The 16,114-nt window shown below is 43.9% G+C and overlaps 1 protein-coding gene across 8 annotated transcripts in view; it reads left to right on the forward strand.

The window, feature by feature from the left end:
- Window positions 1-16,114, forward strand: part of LOC105489167 (methylenetetrahydrofolate dehydrogenase (NADP+ dependent) 1 like) — a 233,145-nt gene that overhangs the window by 92,035 nt on the left and 124,996 nt on the right. For all 8 annotated transcript variants that reach the window (XM_071096617.1, XM_071096620.1, XM_071096618.1 and 5 more), the window contains exons 19-20: window positions 2,929-2,997; window positions 11,520-11,631. In XM_071096617.1, coding sequence (XP_070952718.1) covers window positions 2,929-2,997; window positions 11,520-11,631 — 181 coding nt within the window. The remainder of the gene's footprint in view (window positions 1-2,928; window positions 2,998-11,519; window positions 11,632-16,114) is intronic.

The raw sequence follows: 16,114 nt of genomic DNA on the forward strand, positions 1-16,114 counted from the left end.
CTCTGCCTCCTGGGTTCAAGTGATTCTCCTGCCTCAGCCTCCCAAGTAGCTGGGATTATAGGTGCCCACCACCACACCCGGCTAGTTTTTGTATTTTTAGTAGAGATGGGGTTTCACCAGTTTGGCCAGACTGGTCTCGAACTCCTCAGGTGATCTGCCCACCTCAGCCTCCCAAAGTGCTGGTATTACAGGCATGAGCCACCACGCCCAGCCCTTAAATGTATTTTTGTGTGAGTGTATGGTAAAAATCTTGGATCTGGAAGAAACCCAAAGATTACTCTTTTCAGTTATCTTTTTAAATAAACTCTTTATTTATCTCTTTAATAAACTCTTTTTAGTTATCATTTGTGTTTCTTGTTTGCAAAAGGTACCTAATTTATTCAAATTGTGCTTCATCCAGTGGGAGCTATTGAGAGTTGGCCACCCATAGAAAATTGAGGGAGGATTTTAGGAACTGCTGAAGGTTTCTGCCACATGCATGATTCTGATATACCCTGGAAGAATGGTCTGAGCCCTCCTGAAGGGACACAGAGTGTGGAATGCTAGCAGCACACAAAGGGTGGCAGAGCTTGCCCTGCACGTGACAGCACAGGTGCTGAGATGTGTCCCAGAAAGATGAGCAGGTAGAAACCTACCTGAGACATCCAACAGAAACATCCCTCTTAACTTCCTTCCTCCTTTAGTTTTTTGAATCAGTTTATTTGGTTGGGAAGTATAAGCAAGGATAGTGTGCAGAGAAGTAGGAAAACTACTCTTCTTCTTCACCTGCTCTGCATTAGCACAACAGGACAACTCTCACTGAGCCTTCCTGTCCTGAAGATTTCTTTCTTCTTTTCTTTTTTCTTTTTTTTTTTTTTTGAGATGGAATCTTGCTCTTTTGCCCAGGCTGGAGTGCAGTGGTGCAATCTAAGCTCACTGCAACCTCCAACTCCCAGGTTCAAGCAATTATCCTGCCTCAGCCTCCTGAGTTGCAGGGATGACAGGTGCCTGCCACCACGCCTGGCTAATTTTTGTATTTTTAGTAGAGATGGGGTTTTGCTATGTTGGCCAGGCTGGTCTCAAACTCCTGACCCCAGGTGACCCACCCACCTTCGCCTCCAAATGTGTTGGGATTACAGGGTGTATTTCACTATGCCCAGCGTGTCCTGAAGTTTTCATAGTGAACCATCTTCGTGTATGTATAATGAGTGGGTTGTATTCATATCATGTGTGTGTTATACAGTGAGGTAGATTTCAGTTATATAGGAATATAGTTAATAACAGTGTATTCCTGAAAATTGCTAAGAGAGTGGATATAAAGCGTTCTCACCACCAAAATGATAACCGTGAGGTAATACAGAAGTTAACTAGCTAGGTTTAATCATTCCACAGCATATATATACTTCAAAACATCATGTTATACACAATAAATACATACAGCTTTATCTGTCAATTTGAAGTTAAGGAAGAAAATAGATTGGATTTTCTTACACCTTTGAAATGATTAAATATTGTAAAAATAGAAACCAATCACATGCGAGAAACATTTACTACTGTTGGTGATAAAAGTACAGGGAGAATGTAATGCACTTTGGAGTCATGAAGATTCTCGGGATGCTGCCACTGCATCTGCTAGCGCCGTGGCATACTGAGGGAAAATGTCACTGTCTTCCGATGCTATGTACAGCAAGGGATAGCACCCTGTTTTCCCCGCTAGAGCTACCATCACAGGCATTTGCTCATGTTATAGCCTTCCAATAACTAATATGTTGAAAACACCAAGACACCAGTTAAGGTCTTTACAAAGCGAGATGGAATTGGAAAAAAAAGAACAAAAGGCCGGGCACAGTGGCTCATACCTGTAATCCCAGCACTTTGAGAGGCCAAGGCGGGTGGATCATGAGGTCAGGAGTTCGCGACCAGCCTGGCCAATATGGTAAAACCCCATCTCTACTAAAAATACAAAAAAAATTAGCCGTGTGTGGTGGTGCGTGCCTGTAGTCCCAGCTACTGGGGAGGCTGAGGCAGAAGAATCGCTTGAACCCTGGAGGCAGAGGTTGCAGTGACCCGAGATCATGCCACCGCACTCCAGCCTGAGCAACAGAGAGAGATTCCATTCTCAAAAAAAAAAAAAAAAAAATGGAAAGAAAAGAAAAGAATGTGAATAGTGACATCACGTTAAAAAGTAATAATAAACTTTAGCCTTGTGGCCTTTTTTTGGCACATTTTTCCCGCTAATTCTCATGCATCATCCCTGTTCTCTCTCTTCTCTGTCTTTTCTTCATCCAGTAATAGAGGACTTAGAAGGAACCCAATCCAGTACTTCCTAGGATTGGAAGGAAGCCGCCTTATTTCATGTATAAGTGGCACCAGCTTGACTATAGGAAGAGGGATAGCGTGAAGCCTTTCAGATCTAAACTAGAAAGCTTTCAAATGTGGTAGTTTGTTGAGTTATTCTCTCTCTGGAATGACTGATGTAGAGATGGTGAGAAATCAGAGTGGGCGATTTTAGACATTTCCCTTTACCCTACTTCATTCCCGCTCTGTACAGAGCCTTGTTTCTGTTCTTCACCTTATTTCTTTGAGCAAGAGTAAAGCCTCTGATTATGAAAACACACAGTCCATAAATTGCCAGAAAACACATTTTCTTGCACTGAAAGATTTGTTTTCTGGAAAATTTCATAAACACCATCAAGGAAGGTTTCGGAAGAAGGTCAAATGTCCTTCAAAATGCTATTTCTCTATCACCGTTCACATCTTAGTATGACTGACATCTGTTTTCAGCTCTGATGGGGAGGGATGGACAGAGACAGCAGCACTGTCCCCTGTGGCCCGGGGTTGCCTGTGGGGACGCCCACCCAAGAAGCAGGCTGGAGAGAAGCGCCAAGGGGTTAGCCATTGCCAGGATGATCTTTTGTCGGGACTCTAATGTTTTTCTCTCTCCTGTAGGGGGTGACAGGTGCTTTGACAGTTTTGATGAAAGATGCAATAAAACCAAACCTGATGCAGACCCTGGAAGTAAGTGGTTTTCTTCTTATAGTAATTGTTTGTATTAACTGAATTGCCACACAGTGTGAACATTTTTAGCCAATGTGAGGCAGGCATAGAGCACACCTGGGACAGCAACGTGCTTTGCAATCTCAGAAAGAGTGAGGATCTGGTTAGGAACCTGTATTAGTCCATTTTGACATTGCTACAGGGAACTACCTGAGACTGGGTAATTTATGAAGAAGCATCAGAATAACTTCTTGGCCAACCAAAAAAAAAAAAGTTTAAAGTATATTCATAGCTTCTTTAATATGAGTTATGTCTTGGCTTAATTGACCTGAGTAGAAACTTAGAAAGTCAATGTCTGAGGCAGGGCGTGGTGGCTCACGCCTGTAATCCCAGCTCTTTGGGAGGCCAGGGTGGGCAGATCATGAGGTCGGGAGTTCAAGACCAGACTGAGCAATATGATGAATCCCCGTCTCTACTGAAAATACAAACAAATTAGCCGGGTGTGGTAGCGCGTGCGCCTGTAGTCCCACCTACTCTGGAGGCTGAAGCAGGAGAATCGCTTGAACCTGGGAGGCAGAGGTTGCAGTGAGCTGAGATTGCGCCACTGCACTCCAGCCTGGGCAACAGAGCGAGACTCCATCTCAGAAAAAAAAAAAGAAAGAAAAAGAAAAAAAAAAAGAATGTCAATGTCTGTCTAACATTTCAATAGGTTGTATGGCCATGTTTACAATACAGTTTCTGTTTTCCCTTAATCTCTCATCATCATTGAGTTGTGGATTTTTTGGTTTGCTTTTGTATTGTTGTTTATTTGTTTCCAAGCAAAATACAGTAAATGCCAAGAAATGCTTTCCAGGAAAGCATACTGCATTCCACTGTATAAGGCTATTGTTTTTGTACATGACGTGCCCTGCTCTTGTCTTCACTGAACTTAAATTTTTTGTCACGTTATCTCCATTTCAATCTGGTTTTCTAGTCATACTCCTTTGATTTAGTAATTGTCTAATTCCCGACTCCTAGCTAGTGAGACCTCAGGGTTTGGGCCCAAACCCCAAACAAAGAGGCAGTTTCTGGGCAAATTGAGTGGAGACTAATGGAAGGGTAGGGGTAGGGAACTAGGGAGACAGTGATGTCCTGGTGAGTGTTCAACAGTCAGCACTCTGGGGAAAGAATTCCTGGGTTATAGCATTTGCCAGTTTCCATGCTATAAATGATCCCACCATGGCCAGTCCTCTGGCTCCCTTCCATCTCAGTAAATAAACATGGGAATTGGGGGAAAATTTGCACCACCAAGTGGTACAAATGGGCTATTTGTCCTCAAGCTGCAGTGGGACAAAGGGAGGTGGTGGAGGTGAGCAGAAGGCAAGTATGTTGGGGGAACTCAGCAGCAAGGCAGCAGAATATCCATCCGTTTATTCATTCATTCAGCTGATAGAAAGCTGAGTTTGAATGGTCGCTGTGCCACGTACTAACCATGACTTGAGGTAAGTTATTTTGTATTTCAGCCTCAATTTTCTCTCGTGTAAAATGGTGAAAGTAGCAACAACTAACCCGACAGTGAAGATTAAATATTTATTTAAAGCATCACATGGACCAGTACAGTATAGTAGGGGCAAAGAACACAGCAGAGAAATAACTATTCAACGTCCCTGCCCTCTTGAAGCTTCCACTTCAATGAAGGAGGCAGGCCAAAGGCAAGCCAAGAAACACACAGCATGTTAGTTGGTGGTAAGGTCTGGAGAAGAAAAATCAGATGCCTTGAGGGACACAGTGACGTGGGGTGTGTGTGTCTGTGCCTGCCCGCCTGTTAAAGCAGTACCAGCACAGAGCTGAGTAAACCAAGGGGGTGAGCCATGCATGTGTCTTGAAGAGCATTTGGACAGAGGGCTACCTTTAGTGCAGAGGCCTTGGGCAGCAATGTGTTTTGCAATCTCGGGCAGAAAGAACCGAGGATCTGGTTAGGAACCTGTATTGGTTTGTTCTGGCATTACTGTAAGGAACTACCTGAGACTGGGTAATTTATGAAGAAAATTGGTTTAATTGGCTCACAGTTCTGCAGGCTGTACAGGAAGCATGGCTGGGGAGGCCTCAGGAAACTTAAAATCATGGTGGGAGGCAAACGGGAAGCAGACAGGTCTTCACATGGCAGAGCAGGAGAGAGCGAGGGAGGAAGTGCTACACAGTTTTAAACAACTAGATCTCATGAGGACTCACTCACCAGCATGAGAACAGCAAGGGGGAAACTCATTCCCAGGATCCAGTCACCTCCCCCCAGGCTCTTCCTCCAACACTGAAGGTTATAATTCGACATGAGATTTGGGTGGGGACACAGAGCCAAACCATATCAGAACCAATATGACAGAAATAGGGGGACTGGCCAGGCACGGTGGCTCACGCTTGTAATCCCAGCACTTTGGGAGGCCAAGGCGGGCAGATCCCTTGAGGTCAGGAGCCTCAAGACCAGCCTGGCCAACATGGTGAATCCCGTCTCTACTAAAAATACAAAATAAATTAGCTGGGCATGGTGGCGGGCACCTGTAATCCCAGCTACTTGGGAGGCTGAGGCAGGAGAATCACTTGAACAGGAGGCGAAGGTTACGGTGAACTGAGTTTGCACCACTGCACTGCAGCCTGGGTGACAGAGCGAGACTCTGTCTTTTAAAAAAAGAGAATAGAAAGACATGGGGGGACCATTTCTGAAGGTGTCCAGTGAGGGTGCAGCCTGAAGATGTCCCCTGAGCTGAGGAAGGGAGGACTGAACACCTTTGAACAGGTGTCTGCAGCCCCAGGGGAGGGGTGCAGGATGCGTAGGTGCCAAGGCCACGCCGTCCTGCAGCAGGTTGTCCTTCCCATCTTTCCTCTCCCCTGATCCTTCTGCCAGCAGGCACGTGTCCTCAAAGGTAGGCCATCTTAAAAAGCAAAAAAGAACATTTCAAAAACCTCCCGCCCTATTGCATCCTCGTCTAGCTCCTGCCTGGCTCTTGTCTGTCATTGGGGTCCGCATGTTAACTGACCTCGGGTTCCACCTCTCCTGACTGCCCTTGTCCAGGTCACTTGTCCCTCGGAGACACAAAGTCTTTGTTGCTCTGCCCTCCTCAGAGAAGCTCAGCAGTTTGACACAGCTGCCCTTGTCTTCCTTCGGGAGCATCTGGTTTCTCTGGCGTCTGGGGTCCCTTCCTCCCCAGGCCTGTTCACTGCTCCTCCTCTGCTTTGCTGGCTTCTCTGATGACCCTTCACCTTTCTCACCCCATTCTCCTCCAGGATTAGCCAGGTGATGACTCCCAAACTCTTGTCTGGAATATCATGCACCTGGAATTTCAGACTTACAGGTGTAGTTACCAGGAGCCATGTGGGTGGGTAAAAGCCATTTCAAACTCATACATAAACCAGGACCCACCTCCTACTTCCTTCCAGCTCGATACTTCCCTGAAACCTACCCAGTCATTCAAGGCAGAAACCCGGGGATGATCCTGAGGCCTGTTTTCCCTTCCCCACTTCCTGTCTCCATTCCTGCCAAGTCGTCCTGGGTTACATGACTCTGCCCTGTCCACGGCGCTCAATGCCTCCCTCCTTCCGGCTTCAGCCGCCAGCCCGCCCCACCTGCAGCAGTGCAGCAGCCTCCCAACTAGTCTCTCTGCTGCTACTCTTCTTCCCAAATACTCTCTCTCCTCAGCAGTCGTAGAGACTGAAACCTAATCAAGCCCTGTTGCCTTCCTGCTTCGAGTTCTTCCGTGTTTCCTTCCTGGTCTGAAAAGCCCCTGGGATCTGGCCCTCGTCCCTCCCTCCTCCCTTATCCTCATCTCTCATCCTCTGGGGGCCCTTTGCGTGGCTGACACCACTACCTGGGCCACTTCCTGATACTCTGATGTCCAGCTCCTTCGCCTCCCTCAGGTCTCATGTCATGTAAGCATCAACTGCTCAGAGAAGCCACAGGAATATACAACCCCCATCCGTCTGCTGTCATTGCAGTGCATAGCACAGAATGCTGAGAGCTTCCTATTTCCTTATCCATGTTCTGTATTTCTCCTCCCACAGGGATGAGAGCGGGACCTTTTCCATCCTGTTCACCACCATATCTCCAGCTTCTAGAAAGTGCCTGACACCTATTAGAGGCTCAGTAAAGACTTGTTGATTAATTAAGTGAATGCTTATTATTTTTACTACATTCTCTTAAAAATACACATTTATTAATAAATAACTGAATAAGAGAGAAAAAATATGAAGTGATGTGATATTCCTTCATAACACTTCTCCCTCAAAGATGAATACTTATTATTAGTGCTAATCATTTTCTTGTTTTAAATAATTCTTTTTTTTTGTTTTTTGAGACAGAGTTTCGCTCTTGTTGCACAGTGGTGCAATCTTGGCTTGCTGCAACCTCTGCCTTCCAGTTTCAAGCAATTCTTCTGCCTCAGCTTTCTGAGCATCTGGGATTACAGGCACCTGCCACCATGCCCGGCTAATTTTTGTGTTTTTAGTATAGACGGGGTTTACCATGTTGGCCAGGCTGGTCTTGAACTCCTGACCTCTTGATCCGCCCACCTCTGCCTCCCAAAGTGCTGGGATTACAGGCGTGAGCCACCGTGCCCAGCGTAAATAATTCTTTTTTCTATTAGAAATCATTCGCGCTTCTGAGATATTTCCCACTCTGAAAACCTAGGAAATGGAAAGTCTAGTTTCCATTTAATGAATGAATTAGTAGATTTGTTGCCCCAAGCAGTTCTTATTGCCCTGACTTTTATTTTCTTTTTAAGGGTTCTGAATCTCTGATTTATTAGGCAACACAGAAATAACAAGTTTAGATTGTATTACAAAAAGTGCTCAGGCCGGGTGCGGTGGCTCATGCCTGTAATCCCAGTACTTTGGGAGGCCGAGGCAGATGGATCACTTGAGGTCAGGAGTTTGAGACCGGCTGGCCAACATGGTGAAACCCTGCCTCTACTAAAAATATAAAAATTTGCTGGGCGTAGTGGACCACGCCTGTAATCCCAGCTACTCAGGAGGCTGAGGCAGGAGAATAGCTTGAACCCAGGAGGCGGAAGTTGCAGTGAGCCGAGATCTCGCCACTGCACTCCAGCCTGGGTGACAGATTGAGACCTTGCCTCAAAAAAAAAAGAAAAAAAAAAAAACAAGTGCTCAAACTGTTCATATACAGGACAGGACTGGGCTTGCTAGGGAGAGAAGGGGAAATTCTCCAAACTACAAGGACACAAGAACTCCTCATCCTAAACGAAGTATGAAGGTACACAGACAAGTTTCTTGTTGGTCAGAAAACAGAGAAATCCACAGTAACTATAATACATCCCTTAAAGAATAAGCATGTATTTATAGGAAGCAAACAAAGCTTTCCATAGAGAAACCACTTTCGCCAGATGATTATATGGACTTGGGTTTTGTTTCTGAATCTGTCACTTGGCAAATGAAGATACCATCTTCAGGATGTTCCATGTTATCCATTTCATTTAAGGCATAGGCTGTTTTAAGATTAGTTTAAAAGATAAGGACCTTTTTACAAAATAAAACATTACATTCACTTAAAATATTTGCAACATGAACTCTTGTACCCTGATCCTATGTTGTCACTCTGGGTTTCATGTATCTAATCATTGACTAGGAATCTATCTCAGCAGGTAATCCAAAAATCATTGACTAGTTTGTAGATTATGCTTTCCTGCTCACATTTGAACACACCTGGTTGTAGTCTGGTAAGAGGTCATCAAGGGCTACATCACTGTAGGTTGCCAGGAGACCAGTAGTTCTTAATCCTGACTGCACTTGAGAAGCTCCTGGGAAGATTTAAGAATATTGATTGATGCCGGACTCCCCATCAGACCCAGTGAACGTAATGTCTGGGGATAAGGCTTGGGTACCCCAAGTGCTTCTCATGTATCGCCAGACTGAGGAAGACTTAAGACAAGAAACAATGAGAGCTTTTAACATTTTCCCAGAGGTTAGCCATGTGTGGCATTGATGGAAACTCCACATGCAAGAGCACACTGTCCAATATGGCGGCCACTGGACATGTGGCCATTTCAACCTAAATTACCTGTATTTAAATAAAATTTGGAATTCAGTTCTTCAGTCATGTTAGCCACATTTCTATTTGTGCATTTATTTATTTACTTTTTACTGCTCACATTTAAGTGCTTAGAATTCTGGTAAGCTAACAAGTAATTGAAATATTAATCTTATGAAATGTTTGAAAGGGCCATTATGGAGAATATTCATAGCAAAACAGTTCCTGCCTTATTTTCCTAAGTGTTCTGCATGTAAAATAAAACCCAGAACTCAAGATAAATGTGTGTATGCCTTTGAGTTAGTCATAGAATTTTTTAAGCAACATGTTTAATTCGATGTACTGTATCTTATAGCTATATCCATGTTTGAGTGTGCAAGTGTGTGTGTACCTGTGTTTGGATGTCTAACAATGACGTTCCAGTATTTTTTTCTCGCGAACTCCATACTGGGAGTTTTAAAACCAGAGCCCTAATCTTGACTTAATTATTAATTTCCTCCGTGGCCTTGAAGAATTCCCTTAGCCTCTCTGGACCTTAACTTTCTGGATAAAGAAGTTGGCCTCTTCGTGTTCTCAACATTATCTGATTCTGTGATTTCTAGCTAAAGCTACATTTATACAAAAATATGAAGTGCTTTTGCAAAGTAAAGAGTAGAATAGTGGTTATCAGAGGCAGTGGGGGATGGAGAAGTTGACCAAATAATACAAAATTCCAGTTAGACAGGAGGAATAAGTTTTCAATATCTATTACACAGCAAGGTGACCATAGTTAATAAAAGTGGATTGTTGCCAGGCGTGGTGGCTCACACCTGTAATCCCAGCACTTTGGGAGGCTGAGGCAGGCAGATCACCTGAGGTCAGGAGTTTGAGACCAGCCTGGCTAACATGGTGAAACCCCATCTCTACTAAAAATGCAAAAATTAGCTGGGTGTGGTGACATGCACATGTAGTCCCAGCTACTGGGGAGGCTGAGGCAGGAGAATCGCTAGAACCCAGGAGGCAGAGGTTGCAGTGACTCAAGTTGGCAGCACTGCACTCCAGCCTAGGTGACAGAGCAAGACTCCATCTCAAAGAAAAGAAAAAAGCATTGTGCATGTTTTAAGTGTTAAAAAATTAGATTTTAAATGTTCTCGCTACAAAATGGATAAATCTGTGAGGTGATGGATACGTTGGTTAGCTTGATATAATCATTCCATGCTATATACATGTATTAGAACAGAACATTGTACATCATAAATAGGTGCAATTATTATTCATCAATTACAAATTAAAAATGCTTTCGCTAATAGGTTAGTATCCAGCCTGAAAAATAAGAGAGAGTCTACAAAGGATAAAAGTCCTTTGCTTTTTTAAATTAAAATGTTGCTGAGGATCTAGTAGCTGTTTGGGGTGGTTATCCCAGGAAGAGCAATGTGCTTGTGCGGATTCAGCCCCCACCACTTCTGTCCCCTGGAGACCCAAGCTGGGTGCTTCTCAGACAATTGGCAGCCTGTAGCTGAGTGAAGCCAGCTGCCCATCCAGGGTGGAGTTTGTGACCTTGTCCTCGTCAAACTTTGACCATCTCCACTAGCTTATTATGGGCAAGGACATCAGAAGACCAGCAAGGTTAGGAGGGGATGGAGACTTAAGTTCTTTTTAAAAATATTTTCTTCAGAACACTTAAAAGGTTAATCTAGATAGAAGCGAGATAAGACAGAGATATAAACACCAAACATACATATTTACGTATTCATAAACATGTGTCCCTGGGTTTTATTTATTTATTTTTATTTATTATTTTTTTCATTTTTGAGTCAGAGTCGGTCTGTCACCCAGACTGGAATGAGTGCGATCTCAGCTCACTGCAACCTCCACCTCCCAGGTTCAAGTGATTCTTGTGCTTCAGCCTCCCGAGTAGCTGAGCTGGGTTTACAGGGGTACACCACCACACCCTGCTAAATTTTGTATTTTTAGTAGAGACGGGTTTCACTGTTGGCCAGGCTGGTCTTGAACTCCTGACCTCAGGTGATCTGCCCGCCTCGGCCTCGGCCTCCCAAAGTGCTGGGATTACAGGCATGAGCCACTGCGCCCAGCCAATTGTATTGATTTTTATGGTTACCTTTTGTTGAATGGAATCATTTCTTAATTTAAAAAATAAATAAATACACTTCTTATACTATCAGGGTTTAGTTTCATTCTTTTGAAAAATATAGTGCATAGCAACATAAAATAAGGTAAATAATTTATTTCATGGTCATTGAGTCAACTAACAAAATGGCTTAACAATATTTTGGAAGGAAGTGACTATATTCTCACAGTTTTGTGTCTCAGGTTTTGTGTCTCATTAAATGTTGAATAACATGTTTCTAGAATCCGGAGGGGATTTGGTCCTTTGATTGAGTCAGGGTGTTTTGACTGTCTTTGAAATATTTTATGCATTAAATATGCAGTATTCATAAAAGCTTTCCTAGCCTGTTTGCCCCAAATTGATCTTGGTTTCCATGCTTCTATTTGTCTTTTGGGATTTTGATTTGCTCTTTCACTTCTCTAGGGGACACCTGTGTTCGTGCATGCGGGCCCTTTTGCTAACATTGCTCACGGCAACTCTTCAGTGTTGGCTGATAAAATTGCCCTGAAACTGGTTGGTGAAGAAGGATTTGTAGGTAAGTTACTTCTTTTAAATTTAGTTGTTGTAGAATATTGAAGAAATCTAAAAGTTGATGACAAGAATGGAGTGATATCCATACTGACATAAAATCTATTCTATTTGACTATTTGACTATTAGTCAAATCTATTTGACTCTTGCAAACTGAGTGACATTGTACACATTTTAATTACTACTGAACTTCAGTTTTCTTATATGTGAAATTGTGGTAACAATATTGTATCAAACCTTTTAGGATTGTTATGAAAACTAAATGAGATACTTTAGTCATTCAGCAAATGTTTTTTGAGAAGATACCACTTAGAAGGCATGCTACTGAGAGCTAGGGATCCAGTGGTAAGCAAAAGAGATAGGCGTGGTGGCATAGACCTCTAAGCCCAGCTACTCAGGAAGCTGAGGCAGGAGGATTGCTCGAGCCCAGGAGTTTGTGTCCAGCCTGGGCAGCATAGCAAGACCCTGCCTCTGTGAAAAAAATAAAATTAAAACAACCAGCCTTAGCCCCTGCCCTTGTGGAGTGTACTGTCTAATGGTAATTTAATAAGAGAAAGTGCTCATTGACTGTCAGCCGTTACTACCCTTACTATGTAGTACTGATAACTTGAAGTCATGGGTTTATTTCCATATACAGTTTCTCCTTGTTTTTTGTGAGCTAATGTAGGAGAGATTCCCAACCAGTAGACTTAGAAATGTTAATTGGTAGGACTGCACACCTTTTGCTGCTGTCAAGCTCTTTGTAGAACCTGTTCCTCTTTGGCTTTTCTTGCATATTCCAGCTAGAAAGAAGGGGTGACTCTCACAGAGTTTACTAAGTCAGTACCAGCCCCAGTCTCACCCATGATACTAAGGCAGCAAGGAAACAAAGGACAAAACCAAAATACAAGCATTCGTGGTGGAGTCCCTTAATCTGACATATGAGGGATTGCATTGGCAGACTTCCCGTGCTAACAGATAATTCCCATTAACCTTACGTATGCCTATAATCAGGGATAGCAATCTCTTCTTCACTCTTGTCATCAGTTTTGGATCAAACTCAAAAGAGTTATTTTATTAGAAAAGAGTATGCTGGACAAAAGAACTTAGCACTGCATTTTATGCTCAGACATCACAAAGTTCATTCAGGGTTATTGAGACTCTTTTAAGAATTCCTCATGGACCGGCAGTCAGGATCAGATGAGGTTTGATGGAGTTCCATTCCTCCACAATCTGTATTCTGCAGCTCTCATGTACTTTGCTGCTTCGGTAGCAAATCCACTGCAAGAGTGGCTAGATGTGCTGTCTAAGTGAATTTGCTCAATTGATCGCTGCCTAATTGTAGAGCTAATGGACGAGGAGGCTGGGTCAGGGCGGGCACTGGAAAGTTGGGTGCTTAAGTGAAGTGGTGGTTCTGATGCATCAGCTCTGCAAATAAAGTAGCTTCTAGGAGGAAGCACTCTATTTTATGTGATAGAGATCTCTGCCCGTACCAGTTTTTACTTTGTCAAACACTTATTTATAAAATACATGTTATCATGGCAGAATATTTTTAAAGATATAAACGATGATGTATACAAAATAAATGAGCTCTCTGTGTGACCTTGAACAAGCCATTAGCCTCTCTGGGTGTGTCCCTTGTAGACATTCTCATCTGAAAAATGAGAGGTTGGACCAGATGAGGAGTTGGATGTGGACGTGTAGCTGTGGACTCAGAGGTAGACGCTGTGGAATTGGAGCCCTGACTGGCAGTGTGTTTTCATTTCTCTAGGGCTCAATTTTTTATTTAATAAAAAGAGAATACCTGTGTTACCTGCAGTATTTTAATGAATAGGATCAAGTGAGAAAATGCTTTGTAAAATCTGAACTATGTGCAGGTCAGCAATTACACTCATTCTTTCTATGATCTCATCTAGTCTAAGATGCCATAAGAGGGGGAATTTTTCATGAGGATGAAATCTGTCCATTGCCAGATGATTCAGAGGGCAAGCCCTAACCTCAACTGCTTTCAGATAACCTTGGGCACATGAACGCTTCTCTTCCTTGGTTTCCTTACCTGTAAAACAGGGCTTTGGACAGGGCTTCCCTCTCGAAAGGACTTGGTAGGTTTGAAATGAGGCATGAATGAGATCACAGGGTTGAGTCCTGGCACCTGACACGTGGTAAGACTCAATCCTTCTTGGCCACTCCTGGCTATCATTGTTATCCCCACTATTGATATACTACTGATGAAGGTTACATTTTCTTTTTTATTTAGATCCTTTTATTTTTTGGATGATTTTATTTATAGTTGTTATAAAATACACATAACATAAAAGTTACCATCTTCACCATTTTTGAGTGTACTTTCAGTAGCGAAGTACACCCACGTTGTTGTGCAACCAGGCTGCAGAACCAAAGTCCCATGCCCATTAAATATTCCTCATTCCCCTGCCCCCAGCCCCTGGCAGAAGTCTTCTACTTTCTGTCTCAATGAAGTTGACTCCTGGATACCCCATGTGAGTGGAATCATGCAGTATTTGTCCTTCTGTGACTGACGTATTTCACTTAGCATAATGTCCTCAAGGTTCATCCATGTTGCAGCAGGCGTCAGAATTCTCTTCGTTTTTAAGGCAGAATAATATTCCATCGTATGGATAGACCTTACTTTGTTTATCCACTCATCCCTCGTTGGACATTTAACTTGTTTCCACCTTTGGCTCTTGTGAATAATGCCGCTATGAACATGGATGTACAAATATATTTTAATGTCTAAAACTCATGCTGTATGATGTCTAAATTTGTGATGGCAATGACTTATATTCGTAAATACATACCATGGAACTCTAGCCCTGTAATGTTGAACTCTCCTGAAGGTGGTGTGTCCATGTTGTGGCTCTATTGCAATGCTGGTGGCAAAGCCAGTGTATTGGACAGTGGGAATGGGGCATGGTCAGGAGACAATGTTCTTTCCTCATTACTTGGTCAAGCCTGTAGTGTGGGACTGGTTCATTCCTTGCCCTTGGATGAAGTTTATAACAGTTTCCCCTCATTCTCAGTTAATATCTAGTCCCTCTAACATACGTATTTTTTAATTCCTGTAGTCACTTTCAATCATAAGAGTAGCCCCTAAAATTAAAAATGCACATCCAGTTTTATATCAAAACCAAAAACTCCAAGTGTCTCTCAGACTTGAGCTCCTCTCCTCCCCGACATGGGCCTCCTCTGGCTGACAGTGGGAAGGGGAAGGTGGCTGCTTGCTTCTCTGTCACCCTCCTCTTGCACTTAGGCTGGCCCTGGCCCCTCCTAGGTTGAAGCTTTGGCATGAGATGGTGCCCATGTAGCCTCTGCCAGCAGAGGTCCTCACACTTTTGGCAGAAGCCCTCTGAGCAGTACCTCATTTAGACTTTCCTACCTCTGGTTCCACACCTGGTCTCGGGTACCAGAGACCTCTGACCTCTGGCTGGGGACACACCTTGAGCCTTGCCAACTGGTCTTCTGGTCCTCACTTGTGGCTTAAGAAAAAGAAAAGGGGGAAGTAGGGAGGCTGAGGCGGGTGGATCACTTGAGGTCAGGAGTTCAAGACCAGCCTGGCCACCATGGTGAATGTCATGTGTGTCCGTGTGAAGAGACCGCCAAACAGGCTTTGTGTGAGCAACAAGGCTATTTATTTCACCTGGGTGCAGGTGGACTGAGTCCGAAAAGAGAGTCAGCGAAGGGTGGTGGGATTATCGTTAGTTCTTATAGATTTGGGATAGGGGTACAAAGTACATTCTTAAGGGCCAGGAAGAATGTTACAAAGTACCTTCTTAAGGGCAGGGCAGACTATATTGTATCAGTTAGGGTGGGGCAGGAACAAATCACAATGGCGGAATTTCATCAGTTAAGGCAGGACCTGGTTATTTTCACTTATTTTGTGGATCTTCAGTTGCTTCAGGCCATCTGGATGTATATGTGCAGGTCCCAGGGGATATGATGGCTTAGCTTGGGCTCAGAGGCCTGACAGTGAAACCCCATCTCTACTAAAAAAAACAAAAAAAAATTAGCCGGGCGTGGTAAGAGGCACCTGTTAGCCCAGCTACTTGGGAGGCTGAGGCAGGAGAATCACGTGAACCCCGGGAGGGGGAGGTTGCAGTGAGCTGAGATCGTGCCATTGCACTCCAGCCTCGGCAACAGAGAGAGACTCTGTCTCAAAAAAAATAAAAATAAAAATAAGAAAAGGGGAAAGTAGGCCGGGCGCGGTGGCTCAAGCCTGTAATCCCAGCGCTTTGGGAGGCCGAGACGGGCGGATCACAAGGTCAGGAGATCGAGACCATCCTGGCTAACATGGTGAAACCCCGTCTCTACTAAAAATACAAAAAACTAGCCGGGCGAGGTGGCGGGCGCCTGTAGACCCAGCTACTTGGGAGGCTGAGGCAGGAGAATGGCGTAAACCCGGGAGGCGGAGCTTGCAGTGAGCTGAGATCTGGCCACTGCACTCCAGCCTGGGCGACAGAGCGAGACTCCGTCTCAAAAAAAAAAAAAAAAAAAA

This window comes from Macaca nemestrina, chromosome 5 (genome assembly GCF_043159975.1).
Source record: "Macaca nemestrina isolate mMacNem1 chromosome 5, mMacNem.hap1, whole genome shotgun sequence".
Classification (NCBI taxonomy): domain Eukaryota; kingdom Metazoa; phylum Chordata; class Mammalia; order Primates; family Cercopithecidae; genus Macaca; species Macaca nemestrina.